The sequence below is a fragment of the Gouania willdenowi genome, chromosome 11, assembly GCF_900634775.1.
Source record: "Gouania willdenowi chromosome 11, fGouWil2.1, whole genome shotgun sequence".
NCBI classification, from domain to species: Eukaryota; Metazoa; Chordata; class Actinopteri; order Blenniiformes; family Gobiesocidae; genus Gouania; species Gouania willdenowi.
Genome location: NC_041054.1, coordinates 17,196,635 through 17,211,742, shown reverse-complemented (window position 1 = coordinate 17,211,742; position 15,108 = coordinate 17,196,635). Strand labels below are relative to the sequence as shown.

At 36.1% G+C, this 15,108-nt stretch overlaps 1 protein-coding gene across 5 annotated transcripts in view; it reads right to left on the bottom strand.

Moving 5' to 3' along the window:
- adgrb2 (adhesion G protein-coupled receptor B2) overlaps positions 1–15,108 on the bottom strand; it is a 271,609-nt gene that overhangs the window by 114,330 nt on the left and 142,171 nt on the right. For all 5 annotated transcript variants that reach the window (XM_028461068.1, XM_028461072.1, XM_028461069.1 and 2 more), the window contains exons 5-6: positions 1,650–1,814; positions 1,095–1,259 (exon numbers count right to left, since the gene is read on the bottom strand). In XM_028461068.1, the coding sequence (XP_028316869.1) occupies positions 1,095–1,259; positions 1,650–1,814 (330 nt within the window). The remainder of the gene's footprint in view (positions 1–1,094; positions 1,260–1,649; positions 1,815–15,108) is intronic.

The following is a 15,108-nucleotide window of genomic DNA, read 5'->3' as shown; positions in this document are numbered from 1 at the left end:
CGCACAATATGGAAGAAAAAAAAAAACTGCTGCTTTTTTTTTTTTCTTTTTGGAAACAGAAAATGAACATCAACCATTTTTTTAAAAAAAAACAAAAGTTCTGTTTATCTCTTCTTGACCCTTATCAAAAAAAATGCCTAAAATGTGAATCTTAATTTCAAATAATCTAATGAAAATCAAAAAACCACTAAATTGTATTTAATATTATTTTCTGAACAAAAAACAAACAGTAAAAATCCTTTGATCAAAACATGTGGAACAAACAGTTATTTTCATACACAAAACAATAAAATAAAAAAATCAAGTACTTCTCAGGAAATAATACTATCAGGGTTGGGGTCAATTATAATCGTAATTGTGTAATTGATATTATTTACAATTAATTGCGTAATTGATAATTAATTACAATTGTGGCGTAATTATATTGTAATTTTTTTAAATTGTTATCGTCGTAATTAAATTGTAATTGAGTTTAGACTGTAATTGTTCCATGGAAATTCATCAAAATTGTCAATTCTACTTATGCAAAACTAAACATATGTAGTTAAAAACTATTAAAATATGTTTTACATCAAGCTTTCTCACTTTTTACCATTTAAAAAAATGAAAATTGAGAGGTATACAGACACAATAAAGGCTCAGGCACTCACATCAAAAATATTAAAACCTATATTTTCATTGATTAGGAAGCCTAACAAGGTAACTAATAGATAGGAAATAAAATAGATGATAGATATTTGTTTTTAGTGTATCTTACAGATGATTTAGGACCCGGTATCATAAGAGATGCTGACAGGAAGCTAACACAAGAGGGAGGTTAACTTTTACTAGGTTATTTATTTCAGGCTGAGCAATTGTGATTCATTGTAATTTAAATTTAATAATTGAGAATGTAATAGTAATTGACATTCTTAGGATGAAAAAAATAATCGTAAATAAACGGTAATTGGAAAAAATGCTGGTCACTGTAATCATAATTGAATATAGGTAATTGAAAACGTAATTGTAACTGAAGAATGTAATTGACCCCAACCATGCATCCTATGTAGAGAAGTTTATAAAATGTATTGAGTAAGGCCATTGAAATGACTGACCGGGGCACTTCTTCTCATTACAGGAGCGAACCTCCTCCCCTGAGCCCTCACAGGGGTTCTCCTGTGCTGTGGTGCCCTCACACGTCCTGAGGCGCTGCTGCCACCCAGAGTCACAAGTCTTACTGCAGAGACTCCAGTGGTTCCAGCTGCCCCACATACCTCCACCTATCACAAAAACATATTTAAATAAAAAAAAAAAAGCAGAAATACATGATGATCCTTCGAGACCAGCAGCTATAATAACTTTGGGTTGAGGGGTGTGGTGTGATGTGAGGCTTTGTGCTGGTGTGGGGGTGTGTATTGTGCAAGAGAAGCCTTGGTTTTTAATATGAAAATCACTCTGTGTTGCATTTTGATGGTATGAAAAGTGCTTTATGCATAACGTTTGGTTTGATAAGACGGGTGGGAAATAAGATGCACGTTTTGATGAAAAACAGATTTATCTTTAAGCATCATTTTGCATTTTGTCCTTTAGGAAAATTGCTCCAAAAGGTATTTCTTTAGAGGTGATAAAACGGTCCAAACTAAGATTTAGCTTTGATTAGTAACCCATACCATTGCATGAAGGGTTGACGCATTCTCTGCTTTCCTCGTGGGGACCCCTACATTCAGCCCAGCCATGTGCAGACGAGCTGCACCGTCTCTGCCTCTCCTGGGTCCCCGTGTTGCATGTAACGCTGCATTTTGACCACGGACCCCATTCCACCCACTGGCCCTCCACTGCAAAGCAGAAAAGAGAGAAAAACACATAATGATCTTGTCAGGAAGTGGTCAAGTTGAAGAAAGAAATATATGGAAACCAAGTTGTAAAAATACTTTTGTTTTTGTGTGTGTGTGTGAAAAGGAAACACAATAAGACAAAGAGCGCTTGTAGGTCTGAGTACAGTATATTAGAGGTTACTTAAGTTTCAATAAACAAGCACAAACAAAGAATCACTTGCCATGGTTCAAAGGACATTATGAATATTTCATCCTGTTGCGAATGCAATGATTACAGCTCCTATCGCGCTTTGTGTTCCCCGAGTTCATCTAAAGTACATTCAGTTGGAGAACAAAAGACACCATAATTCAACTGTTGGCTGCTGTTTATGCAGGAGTAGATTAAAAATATGTATTTATATTAACACAAGTAGAATGTTGTACTACCTATGAGGCGACGCATGAACACCAAATAGCTCAACAGAAGCTTAATGATAGGCACTGGTGTAATACAAGCTGCCACTGTACTCTTTGATGGGTGAGTGCAGCGAAAAGGAACTGAGCAGACAATTACTGCCAAGTGACAAGTCAATCAGTTTTACACGTAAAGGACAAAATAAATAATACAAAAAAAAAAAAAATGTTGAATGGCATGTAATTATTATCAAGTTAATTAACAACTTGAGTAATGTTGAAATTACAGTATATGGAAAACAAAGAGGATATACAGTACACATGGGCGTTTCCAGCTATAGGCAGACTAGGCCATTGCAAAGGGCCCAATGAGCCACAAGGGGGCCCCAAACCTGAGTAGTAGGTATCATCCAGGGTTGGGGTCAATCATAAATGTAATTGATAATTAATTGCAACAATGGTGTAATTATTCTAATTCTAATTTAAAAAATGTGCTGCTGTTGTAAATGAAATGTAATTGAGTTTAGATAATTGACTTTGTAATTGTAATTGCCATGAAAATTCATTAAAGATTGTCAATTACAATTTAACGCAAAACTGGGGAACCATGTTACAGTTCTATGTAAAGTTCTACACATATGTAATAAACAATTATTAAAATATGTTTTATATCAAGCGTTCCCAGATTTTGCCAATTAAAAATAATATGAAAACCAATATTGTCATTGATTAGGAAACCTAACAATGTAACCAATAGATAAGAAATAAATGAGATGATAGATATGTGTTTTTAGTGTAATTTACAGCTGATTTAGGACCCGTTATCATTAAAGATGCTAACAGAAAGCTAACACAAGAGGAAGGTTAACTTTTATTAGGTTTTTTATTTCAGGCTCAGTAACTGTGATTGATTGTAATTGAACTTTTGTAATTGAGAACGTAATTGTAATTGACTATCTGAGGATGAAAAATTATTGTAATTTAATTGTAATCGCAAAGCAATGCTGGTAACTGTAATCATAATTGTTGTAATTGAACATGGGTAATTGAAAACGTAATTGTAACTAAAAATATAATTGACCTCAACCCTGGTATCATCTAAGGAGAACAGAATCTGTCTTAATCCTTCATTTTTTTTTTGTTTTTTAATTAAATGAATGTTAAAAAAATAAAATCTGTTTTGTGGTGTAAAAAAGTTCTAATCATTGGACCTCCAAATTGCAAAAGCGAGTGACTTCACCCATTATTCAGTAGCATGGGCAATTGAAGGAGTAACTAAACCCCAAAACCCCTTTTTACAGCGGAAAACAAATGTATTTGAGTATAAAATAGTGTCATTGATTGATTATTGTCCAACTCTTGACATTTCAGTCAATGTATGTAGGAGTGTCTGTCCTCTATGGGTTCAAACCCGAGTTTAAGAATTGGTATATGTGGGGGTGCAAAGTAAAATAGCTTGTGCAATTTCCCTGGTTTAATTCTCTGGGACATGCACATGATACATTGATATAGTTTGAACCAATACTGTAGTTTAGGTAGAATCTGATAAAAGACACATACATTGTTACAAATAAAAAATAAAAAAAAAATAGCATTTAACATTTCTTAGTGCAGGGGTGCTTATCATTCAAGGTTAGTAATTAATATACAAACAGATGTAACTGCAGACTGAGAATAACTTCATCTCTAAATTTCCAAAGGAAACATGGTGTGTGCGTGTGCGTGTGTGTGCGTTATTTGGGTCAGTGATGTTTATCATCGGTGTTAACCAGACACCGCATCAGTGAGATATTCGCTCCACAAGCGTGCGCACACACACACACACACACAGAAGGTCCTGTAATTAATAGATAGAGCGCTCCAGAAGCCCCGCCCATATTAAAGGCATTTTTTTTTTTTTTTCTCCATCTGAGACGCACATCCGTAAAACCTTGGGGTTTCGTTACACTTTAAGTGATACATAATCTCTTAATGTAGTTTGAGGCCCCACAAAGGTCCAAAAAGGCTAAAAAAAAATACAGAATATACCCAATAATTTCACAATATGGGAAAATTATAATTATCAGTCATTGTAAGTCATTTGTGATTTCATTGTATTCATGTTAAGTTGTGTTACAGCACATTAAATGACTTACATAGTTACACATAAAAAGCAAATAAAGAAAAATAAAGGCCTACACTTGTCTAATGTTGTTGATAAGAAGCACTATTAACCAGCAAACATTAATATTTGCATTGAAGGATATCACAGCTACCATTTAAGATCTCTTTGGCTGTTTATTCCAACTTTATGGTCCCATTCTGCATAATTGTCAATCCTTTTCATCTTTAAGACTGTCACATATGATTGATAAGCATTCTCCCAGTGAGCTCTGAGGGTTTAAACTTTTACCCACATTACAAAGAGATTAGATGAATAGATAATATGAAATACTACAGTGATGCCTTAATTATAATGGTTCATTTGCATCAATATGTTTTCGATAAAGACAATATCATACCATAGCTATCAAGCCAAACAAAAGTTATATTATAATACAACTTTAACACTCAAAGTTTGTGTCGAGCAGCAACAAGACACTATAACCAGAACCACACATGGCATAAACATATGTAATGTAATCCAAATTTCAATAAGATCCTCCTCTCATCTGCTTTCATAATGACTTGGGTGTTTAATCTGCCTTTTTATCAAATGTTTATGTTACAGAGTGTAAACTGGGCCTTTTTTCCACTGCTGTTACAAAACGCTACAAATATCAGTCCTGTATGCATGATTTCACTCAAGTTATCTTGTTGCGGAAAATGTGTGTAATAATTCAACTTTTTTTCTTTCTTTACAGCTCCTGACCACTTTTGGTGAATTTGAATGTTATTTAACCAATATTTTGAATGAACCCAAAATAACTTATACACCAAAGCAGTTATTTTTTTTTAATTTTTTGTTTTTATTAATCATCATTATTTTGAGTTTTTTCTCCATGACATTAGCTACAAATACCGAGCACGTCAGGTCATGTTGTGCTTCTGAAGAAATCTTATTATAACTCCATGAAAAACAAAACTTTAACGTTTCAAGCTCACCTACTCTAAAAGGTTTGAGTGCACTCCCTTTTAGGCTCAGCATTAGGACAAGTCAACAAGATCTTCTTTTTGTTTGCTCAGTTTGTGTTGTACATTTAAAAATTTTAAAATAACAGCCAAAATCAGCTAAAGGAAAACACTCTTCTTGTTCAGCTCAGAGTGATTTATAGAGAAACACGTTTTACACAATGGGGCATTAAGTAGCATGGGAAGAGAAAACCTGTTCAGTAAAGGTATTTGTTTAGTTCACTCAGGTGGCAACACAGTGCCAACTCAGCTTCATAACGTGGTCAATCAGTGTGTGTGTGTGTGTGTGTGTGTGTGAATAATAATGCATTGGATTTTATATAGCGCTTCATCATAGACACTCAAAGCGCTTTACATTGATGTGCATTATTCTTTCACTCCACACACGGTGGTGGTAAGCTATGATTGTAGCCACAACTGCCCTGGGTCATACTGACAGAAGAGAGGCTGCCATTGTGTGCCATCGGTCCCTCCGACCACCACCAACACTCATTCACACACCGCATTCATACTAGGCAATGTGGATAAAGTGCCTTGCCCAAGGACAACGACAATGACTTGGCAAGTGTGTGTGTGTGTGTGTGTGTGTGTGTGTGTGTGTGTGTGTGTGTGCGTCACAGCCCATCACAATCCTAAAACTAAAAAAAAACAACATAAAAGAACACAATCCTAAAACTATAACAACAAATGATAATAAAATCATAAAAGAAAACAATCCTAAAATTATAAAAAATAAAAGTTAATAATCAATCTATAAAAAACAACAAAAGATGACAATAAAAACATGAATGTTAACAATCATAGAATGAATAAATAATTAGTTAAAAACTATTTTGAAAAGATGGGTTTTGAGCCTGTTCTTAAAAAAACATAAAGGTTCTCTGCAGCCCTGAGGTTCTCCGGCAGACAGTTCCACAGACGGAGGCTGTAAAACTGGAACGACACCTCACCATGAGATTGGGATTATTAAAAGTACCTCAGGGCCCGAGAAGTCTCATAGGGTAAAAGTTGTTCTGAAAGATAATAAGGCCCAAGACCATTAAGACACTTCAAAACCAGTAAAAGAACCTTAAAATACTGAAATATTACCAGTTTAATCTCGTAGTGCACAGATTTGTTAATGTGGCACTAATACGCCGTAGAATGTGACAAAATGAATGAATACAATTTGTAAATTAATAATGGTCTCAGACAGATTATGTAAAACACTGGTCTCCACACAACAATGAAAATTGCATTTTAATTCATTTCGATTTCTCAAGCTGTGAAAAATAAAATATTTTTGCATGCACACAATCACTGAATGTGTGACTAATACATACAGTAAGTAGGTGGTCGCAGGCGGTGGGAGAAGAAAAAAAAATCTCGTACAAGGTTTTATCCGATATTTCTTATATATTCGTGCAAAGCAAGTTGTTCTACATTTCATTAAAAAATGTGTTCCCAGCAGGAGAGTTGGTGCTACCATGGTGATACACAAAGAGTTGTACAGAGTTAAAGCATGGCAGCTGTCTGTCAGCATGCTATCCCCCTGTAACACAGCCTGCAACAAAGAATTTACCAGTAATTAAACAAGCCATTACTGGCTGCGTATGCCTGTGAGGTGAAGTTCTGCAAAACAGGATGCTTGGATTTATTGCTTGCATGCTGACTGCACATGGATTGTTTTCTTTAACATAAGGTAAAAAGAAAGCTCAGCTACACAGAAAGAAAGGTAGGTGGTTTTAATTATGGATTGGATTAAAAAGAGAGATGTGACAGAGACAATTAGATGATGCACATTCCCAATTGTGCAAAAAAAAAAAAAAAAAAAAAAAAAAAAAAGTATACATAGATCAGTCACTTCTTGTTCATCTGTGAGGGTATTATGATTTCAAAAGACCACTGGCTTTGAATTGCAAAAAAAAAAAAAAAAAGCAGGCTAAATCCGTTGTGATAGATTTACTCACAAATGCACCGATCTCCTAACGGCCCTCAAAGGAAAGAGAAATTCTCTTTCGTTCCAAAGCTTTTCTTTCCATCACTGTTCCAAAAACAGCAAAGCATAACATCCCAGGGGCCATACTTTAGATTATGACGTGTTCTTATTTCAGATTGTTCTTTGCACTACCATTGTTTGGCAATGAGGAAAATTTTGTTTTCTTTAACATTAACCTCATGAAACCTCTAGTTTGGAAAAAAAAAACATAGATAATTTTTTTTTTTTTTTTTTTTTTAAAGGTAGGGTAGGCGATTTTCAAAAGCTAGCATTATTTTGAATGTAGCTTCCTCGATGGCTCCGCCAAAAAAATAGAGATTTACAGCTGCTACGGATGACGAATTTTCTTCATTCCTTTTTCAGAGCGTGTAAGATCTTAATTTCTGTCAGGACATGAAGACGATTTCAACCAAAAACTTAAAAAGTGTATCTGGAGAAAATTGCCTACTTTTCCAATCCAGTGTTGTGAAGAGGTAGGAAACATCTATTGTGATGTATTAAAACAAAGACTGTGTGAATTTTGCTAAGGCTAGCAAACATCTGCTGAAGGTAAATCTGTGTTGTAATACATGACTAGAAACCTCAAGTAAAGAGTAACTAAACCCCTGCTGAATACATAAATATGTATTTAGGGTATTAAGTAGTACTGTTGATCGATCCTAGTCCAACTTTTAACATTTTAGTAAAAATACTTACATTTTGCATTTTTAGTTGTAAAATGTCAGATATTCTGGCCTCTAAGGGTTGAACGCCGGCTATTACAGTTTAATTTTGCTATTGGCTGAGATAGATTCTTTTTTTAATTTTATTTTTTTTTATTGCAAGTCAAACAATACAAGTAGAAACACAAAACCAGAAATGACAGCAACAAAAAACAGACAAAGTACAGGACAAAAGCAGTTATACAGTCTATACCTTTTCACAGTCTCGTACCCCTTAAGATATTTAACTTGAAGCCTTGTATAATGGATCACACCCCCACCCTGGGCTCCAAGGCCCCACCCCTGAGCACCATTGCTTCTAACAAACCCCCATCCCCCCTCTAAGGACAACAAAAAACAAGCCCGGCTGGCTCCCCCCACCACCAGCCAACTGCCCCCACCCCGGAATCCGAGTGCAGTCCGCCAAGGGACACTGACCCCACCCAAACCCCCAATGGAAAATGTGTATTTATTTATTTTTTATTTGGTTCTTGTATACAGTGGTATTTTTGAACAGACTGCCCCCTAACAATAAGGAGGGAGCCAGTTAGTCCTGAGACGGATTCATTTGATTCTCACGCATCACCAACTTTCACTCTTGGCCCTGCCCCTCCTATAAAAGCTAAGAGGCGGAGGGAGGGTTTCTTCCAATCACAGCTCGCCAACGCTGATGGAACAGCTGAGCAGCTTGCTCCGTGCTCAACTGCGGTGATGTTTGTGACTCTGTGCTTCTATAAAAAGCAGATTCAGCACTAATCAGAAGGTTTGTCAAGCTATGTGTGTATTTACAGACACATCATATGTGTATTCCCGTCTGTCTCTGCGTGTACAAAAATGTGCATGTCGTTATTGTCGCATGTGTGCGTTTTTCTGTGTGTGTAAGCGGCGTTCCGACCCCTGCTCAGAGGCAGGGGTCGGAAGGTTTAGTGATAGTGTCTGTGGGGTTGTGTGTGTGTGTACAGCTTTGTGTGGTGATTGTGTGTGTGTGATTGTAGTATTTTATCACATAAAAGGGCGTGTCTCACTTGAAGTCAGGAGTAACACCCATAATCAAGGCAGTTTTTTTTAATTTCCCCCCTAGTGGCAGGTCAGCAGAAAGCAGGGGTTTAGTTACTCTTTAAAAGGCCCATGTTAAGCAAAATTAACTTTTCTGTGCTTTAAACATGATCAAAGTGCTATTTGGGCTTCATACACATGCCCAAATATTTTTTTTCATTAATTTCTTACTGCAGGGTGAGCCCAAACACTTCGCTCCAATTTGATGACGTGTTCCCACTTTGATGACGAATTTGACGCGGCACTGAGTGGGTGGGAGGAGGGTGGGCCATTCTCTCTTAATATGCATTATTATTCCGTAAATCAGCCTGTTTGTGTAGAGTTGCTCAGAAAGTGACTTTTCAGAGGCTAAAACTCTGGAAAACAAGTGAGTTTGGGAAAATAAACCTCATACTGTTTTTGGGATTCTTAGAACAAGTAGAGATGGGTAGAAAATAGCATGACATGGGACCATTAAATTCAATGGCACCAATCCTCTTCATCACTGATCAGACTACTAAACCTTCAGCTGAAGAACCACATCAGAGAACCAGCGACAAAACATAAATCCACTATATTACGAAATACTGTATTGCAGGGGTGTCAAACTAGGTTTCGCTCAGGGGCAAAAAAAAATTGAGCAGTTGGAGCGGCAGAATTTTGGTTAGAGAAAAAGAGTGTTTACAACCTTAATGTGCCGTAGTTTGCACTTCCGCGTACACCTGATGCAACACATCGACAATATCTAAACAATAAATGACAGATACCAGTCCCTGCAGGATCTTCACTTTACATTTTCTCAATTTTGTGACAAATACTTGCGTAATTTAGGCAGAGATGAACTACTATATATAATAATCTTTAATACTTAAGGGAAAATATTACTTGAGTGATCATAATTGCAAACAACAAAACACTGATGCACATTCTGTGACAAGTTTATAGTAATTTAGTACAACCGAGTAACACTGTAGCATTTTATAAACTACCAAAACACTGCAATTACTCACAGAATGAACAAAGAGCTGCTCAATAAAATCGACATTACACAAATAATGATAAGAAGTCTGCGTTTACTGACTCAGCTGCATTCGTTACAACTGTTTAATATGACAAAAACAAATCACACCAACAACTGTAAAGTACAAAAACAAAGGACTTTTCAAAGTAACATTTGAGCGTGAAGAAGTATATTCAACAAAACACAATAGAACAAATAAAATGCAATGTTCAGAATGTCCTTGGTTTAGCTAACCATTATGTTGCCAGCATTACATTACTTTTATAATACAAATCACTTTTGTTTTGAAAAACCTTACACTCAGGCCAAAGATACGACCATAGATGCTCAGGCCGAATATCGTTGTCGTTCTCGGGGTGAATCTCTGCCAAAGCCATTGTCCAATCAACAGAGCTATACATCACCTGCCTTTCTCTGATTGGTTCTTGCAACGACAAGCATGTTGTATTAAAGGTATGGTAGAACTGAGGCAAACCATATGAGGATCAACAGAAACTTTTTGATATTAGAGTTGAAGCAATGAAAACAACCTGAGCTGAGGAGAGAACAAGTACTGAGTAACGAGAGTTTCCATAGAAATGTAGTGGAGTAAAAAGTACAATATTTGCCTTTCAAATGTGGAGTGGAGTGAAAGTCAGATGTATCCTCCAAAATAATACTCAAGTAAAGTATAGATACTTACGGAAAGTATTCTTAGTACTGAATTCAGAGCAATTTTGTAGAATTATTTGCGAGAAATTGTGAGAATTTTAGAATAATTCAGTTATTTTGACAATTTGTCACTGCAATCATGTGATAATAGTTTTGTTGAATTTATGATTTTAGAGGGTCATACATAGCATACAGAGGTTGCAAAAGGACACAAAATATCTGTAAATGTTCACTGGAGTTTAAGGTCGAGAATTTGGGGAATATTCCAAATTGGGAATTATGCAATGGAATTAACCAGAAATTGGGAGTGATTTTAAATAACTCTATCAAATTCAAACTTATATATTAGCATCAATTAAAAAAAAAAAAAAACATAATCAGGGTTGCAAAATTCTCAGAATTTTCAAAGTTGGAAACTTTCCATATGAATTAACAGGGAATTCACCAAATTCAAAGGTTGTTCTTAACAGGGATGATTAATATAGTATAGATTATAGTATAAATATAATTTAGCCTCATTCATTTTTGGTTAATTCCAATAAATAAATCCCATGAAAATATTTTAAATTCACGAGCTTAAGCTCCCTTTGAAAACGACTGATAATTGTCCTTTTTCAAAGCTAATATTATGACTGCTTACATTTCCCCATCATAAAAGGCTCAAGGGACTGATATATATATGGGTATATGAATATTGGCTTGTTGTCCCAGCAACAGACTGGTGTAAGAAAACTGCTCTTCTTTATGCAGTGGGAGTAAAAAAAATAAACAAGTCAATACACTATTTTGTAATTAATTTAGCTTTTGAATTCAATTCATTTCAAATGTGTTTATCTTTTTTGTTCTGTAAATGTTCTAAAGTGGCACTCGGTAAAGTATTATCAACTTTTTTCCCCTGAGTCACCGCTAGGTCCAATTGTAATCCAGAGTCAGTCTAACAAAGACATTTTCCTGACAAACCATTGGCAGCAGACAGCACTGCACTGCTTGATAAGGTAAAACCTTAATAGGTTATCTCACACACACCGGCCCTAACACCTTTTTCTGAGGTCTGAACAAGCTAACCGAGTAGGAGCAATTGAGGGAATGTTTGATTACTCGGTTGTGTTCGTTTCTTAAAAACAGGTGGAAAATGTGATGGAAAAAAAAAAAAAAATCACAGATTTAATGAGGACTGAGGCTACGGGGAGGAAAGACACAGCTGTGACTGGAAGAAAGGGAGAAAGAAAGCTCAAGGTGCTAAAGCTACCCAAATAGGAAAACTGGAAAGCACTCAAAAATAATAATAATGTGCAACAATTTAGCCCAAATAAATACATACATACTTGAAAAAAATAAATCTGGTTTTTCTGATCTTTTTGTTTGTTTTTTGGGCTATTTCTTCAGTTTTTAGGGAGACTTTTTTTTGTTCTGTTTTTCAGGGTAACTATTTCAGTTTTTCTGAGTAATTATTTCCTGTTTTACCGAGTAATTGTTTTCCAGACTAATTTTTTACTGTTTTAGGAGTAATTTTTACTTTTTTTAGGAGTCATTTTGTTTGGTTTTTCAGAGTCATTTTTTTCCTGAGTAATTATTTCCTGTTTTTCTGAGTCATTTTTTCTGTGTTTCAGAGTAATGTTTTTCTGTTTTTAGGAGTCATTTCTTTCTTTTTTTCCTGAGTAATTTTTTACTGTTTTTTTTAATCATAATTTTCAGTTTTTCAGAGTCATTTTTTTTCTGTTTTTCTGAGTCATTTTTTCTTAATTATTGAGATACTTGGAAATCCTGTGAGAACAACAATCCTATGGCGACTCCTTGCTGCACGCTTCAACACTCTTCCCATTCCGGATCGAATATTACAGTATATATAAAAAAATAAAATAAATAAATAAATAAATAAAAAAAAACAGAAAAAAAATTTGCATCAGCAACAAAGAATAATTTGTCCAAAAAACAGAAGAAAAAAAAAATGTCCAAAGAAATTCAAAAAATAGCCCAAAAAAATTACCTAAATAATAATAATTCAGAAAATGAATGCAATATGCTTTCATGGTTAATCAATGACAGAGCTAAAAAGATAGAAAACAATCACCAAATCACCAAAGCGTGAATATTCAGTGACAGAGGTTTTCAAAATGGTGACTTTTAGGAAAAGCAAACAGTGACATGCTCAAATGAAAGTGATCACGTAAATGGGAATGGTACTGACCAGGACACACTGCTATGTTGCAGACTTTGGTTTGAACCTCGGGCCTTCCACATGCCACAGCCCCGCCTCCATCCAGACACTTCCTGGTTCGTGTCCTGGAGCCCCGCCCACAAGTCACAGAGCAAAGACTCCATGAGGACCACTCCTCCCACAGCCCATGCACTGCAAACACCCACAGACGTGATGCCACGGCATGAGGATGAGGAATGGGAAAGGAAAGGTCGGAGCGTTAGAGAATGACATAAAGCACAGATTATGTAAACATATGAAAATGAAGGCTTTCAAATTTCACAAACAGAAAGACAGAGTAAATGGCAAGTTGAAAATGTAGCAAAAAATGAATAATGTGATGCTGGAGGCTGGATATTGACATTTTTTTAAAAAGAAATCTTGAGGAATGATCTTCATGAAAGGCTTTACCTGTTTTAAACAAAATATAATCAAGTATTGCTTGAGTCTGGCCTTGCTTGGAGACATTGTAATAAATAGCGAAAAGATCTTTACTCGTATCAGAGAAGAGCGACAGGCAAATGAAAAAGTACAAGAAAGCAGAGGGATAGAAACAAAACAACACATTACATAAACTAAAGAGCACCAATAGTGTGTGCGAAATCTGAAAAACACAGAAAAACACTGAAGAAAAGGCTTTTTATTGATCAAAAAACAGGCAGATTTAAAGCGAGGAGCGATAGCAGGCCGGATACTGAGAGGGCCTTTCCTTCTCTATGGATCAGACTGAGGGGGAAAAGTTGAAGACAGCATGAAGATTAGCTAGTCCTGTGTTCAGATACTTTGAATAAATCATGGTAATGAATAATTAAGTCCACTCTGTGAAGAAAGGCTCGGAGGAGCTGGAGTAGAAGGCTGTGGGAGCGACGCAGTGGATGGTTGTAATAAAGAGTGCAGATATACAGAGAGAGCTGGTAAATAGTAAGATGTCTTTAAGCTGTTTTCTAAAGTGGATATAACTTTCAAAAGTGGTGAGGAACACTCTGAGCACAAGTTGGCTAGGTTCACATTGAAATAAAGGCAAACTAAAAGCTAAACTTTAGTGCGCTATCATTAAGAATACTTCTTCCACGCAAATGTTTTCTTCACTGAGGGGCAAGAGCACTAAAACAGTAAAAAGATAGCTCTCTACTGCATCTGTTGGAAACAGAAATGATCATCTTTGCCCACTGAAGTCTAAAGGGAAAACCAATAGGTCAGCACTGCAGATAATTTAGTAGCCAGTGTGAATCTAAGAAGACATTTTACACAACGGTGATACTTTGTAGAGTTTGAGATCAGGGACTGCTAGTGCCTATATCTCCAGCTCTTATTGGGCGTTAGGCGAAGGTACACCCTGGACAGGGCACCAGTCCATCGCAGGGCAACACACAGACACAAAACCACTCACACTCACACCCACGCAAGCACGGGGAGAACAAGCAACCTCCAAACAGAAAGGACCCAGGTGTCCACCCGAGGGCTTGAAACTAGGAGTGTGACAATATCTTGATGCGGCAATATATCGCAATATTTTTTTCGCACAATCGATGATCGATATGCTCACGTTATCGATTTTTTTTTTTTTTCAAAACTTTTTGTGCTTTTTCCCTAAAATGTGCAGGTAGGTCTTCACAGAAATGTTGTCACTGTTTGTTGAAGGAAATTATTGCACAATTAAGGATGTCACTGGTAAGAAAGACCCTATTTTTGTTTACAGAAAGCACTATTGGAGATAGTCATTAATTTACATTGGTTTAACTGAGCTTGAGCTGCTTGGTGGAGGTCTGCGCTCCCCGAGTGCTTTTCTAGTTTGACTATGTAATATCTGGGGCTCTGTACTATGCAGTCCCTATTGTGACTCTTTAGTGCAAAAATGGTTGTCAGTTATCTAAATCTCATCAAGCATCCATCACAGTGCCCCTGATGAAGCAGTAGATATACACCTAGGTAGATGTCATCTCTACAAGCTGCATTGGCATTTCTCTTTTTACATAAAATAAAGTTTAGAAACGCCACTGTTCTGTAAGATTGACTTCACGGAATGAAAATCCTTTTGACTTGGTCATATATTTGCTCAGGTCTTATATGCAAATGCAAGCCAGACATGCTCAGAGGTTTGCACTTTGCTCAGCATTCATTAATAGAACGATCTAGGTTGGTGTAATGTTTGCTTAGGATATACAGTATCTAAATACACTTACATTACATGAACCAAACCAAAAGGA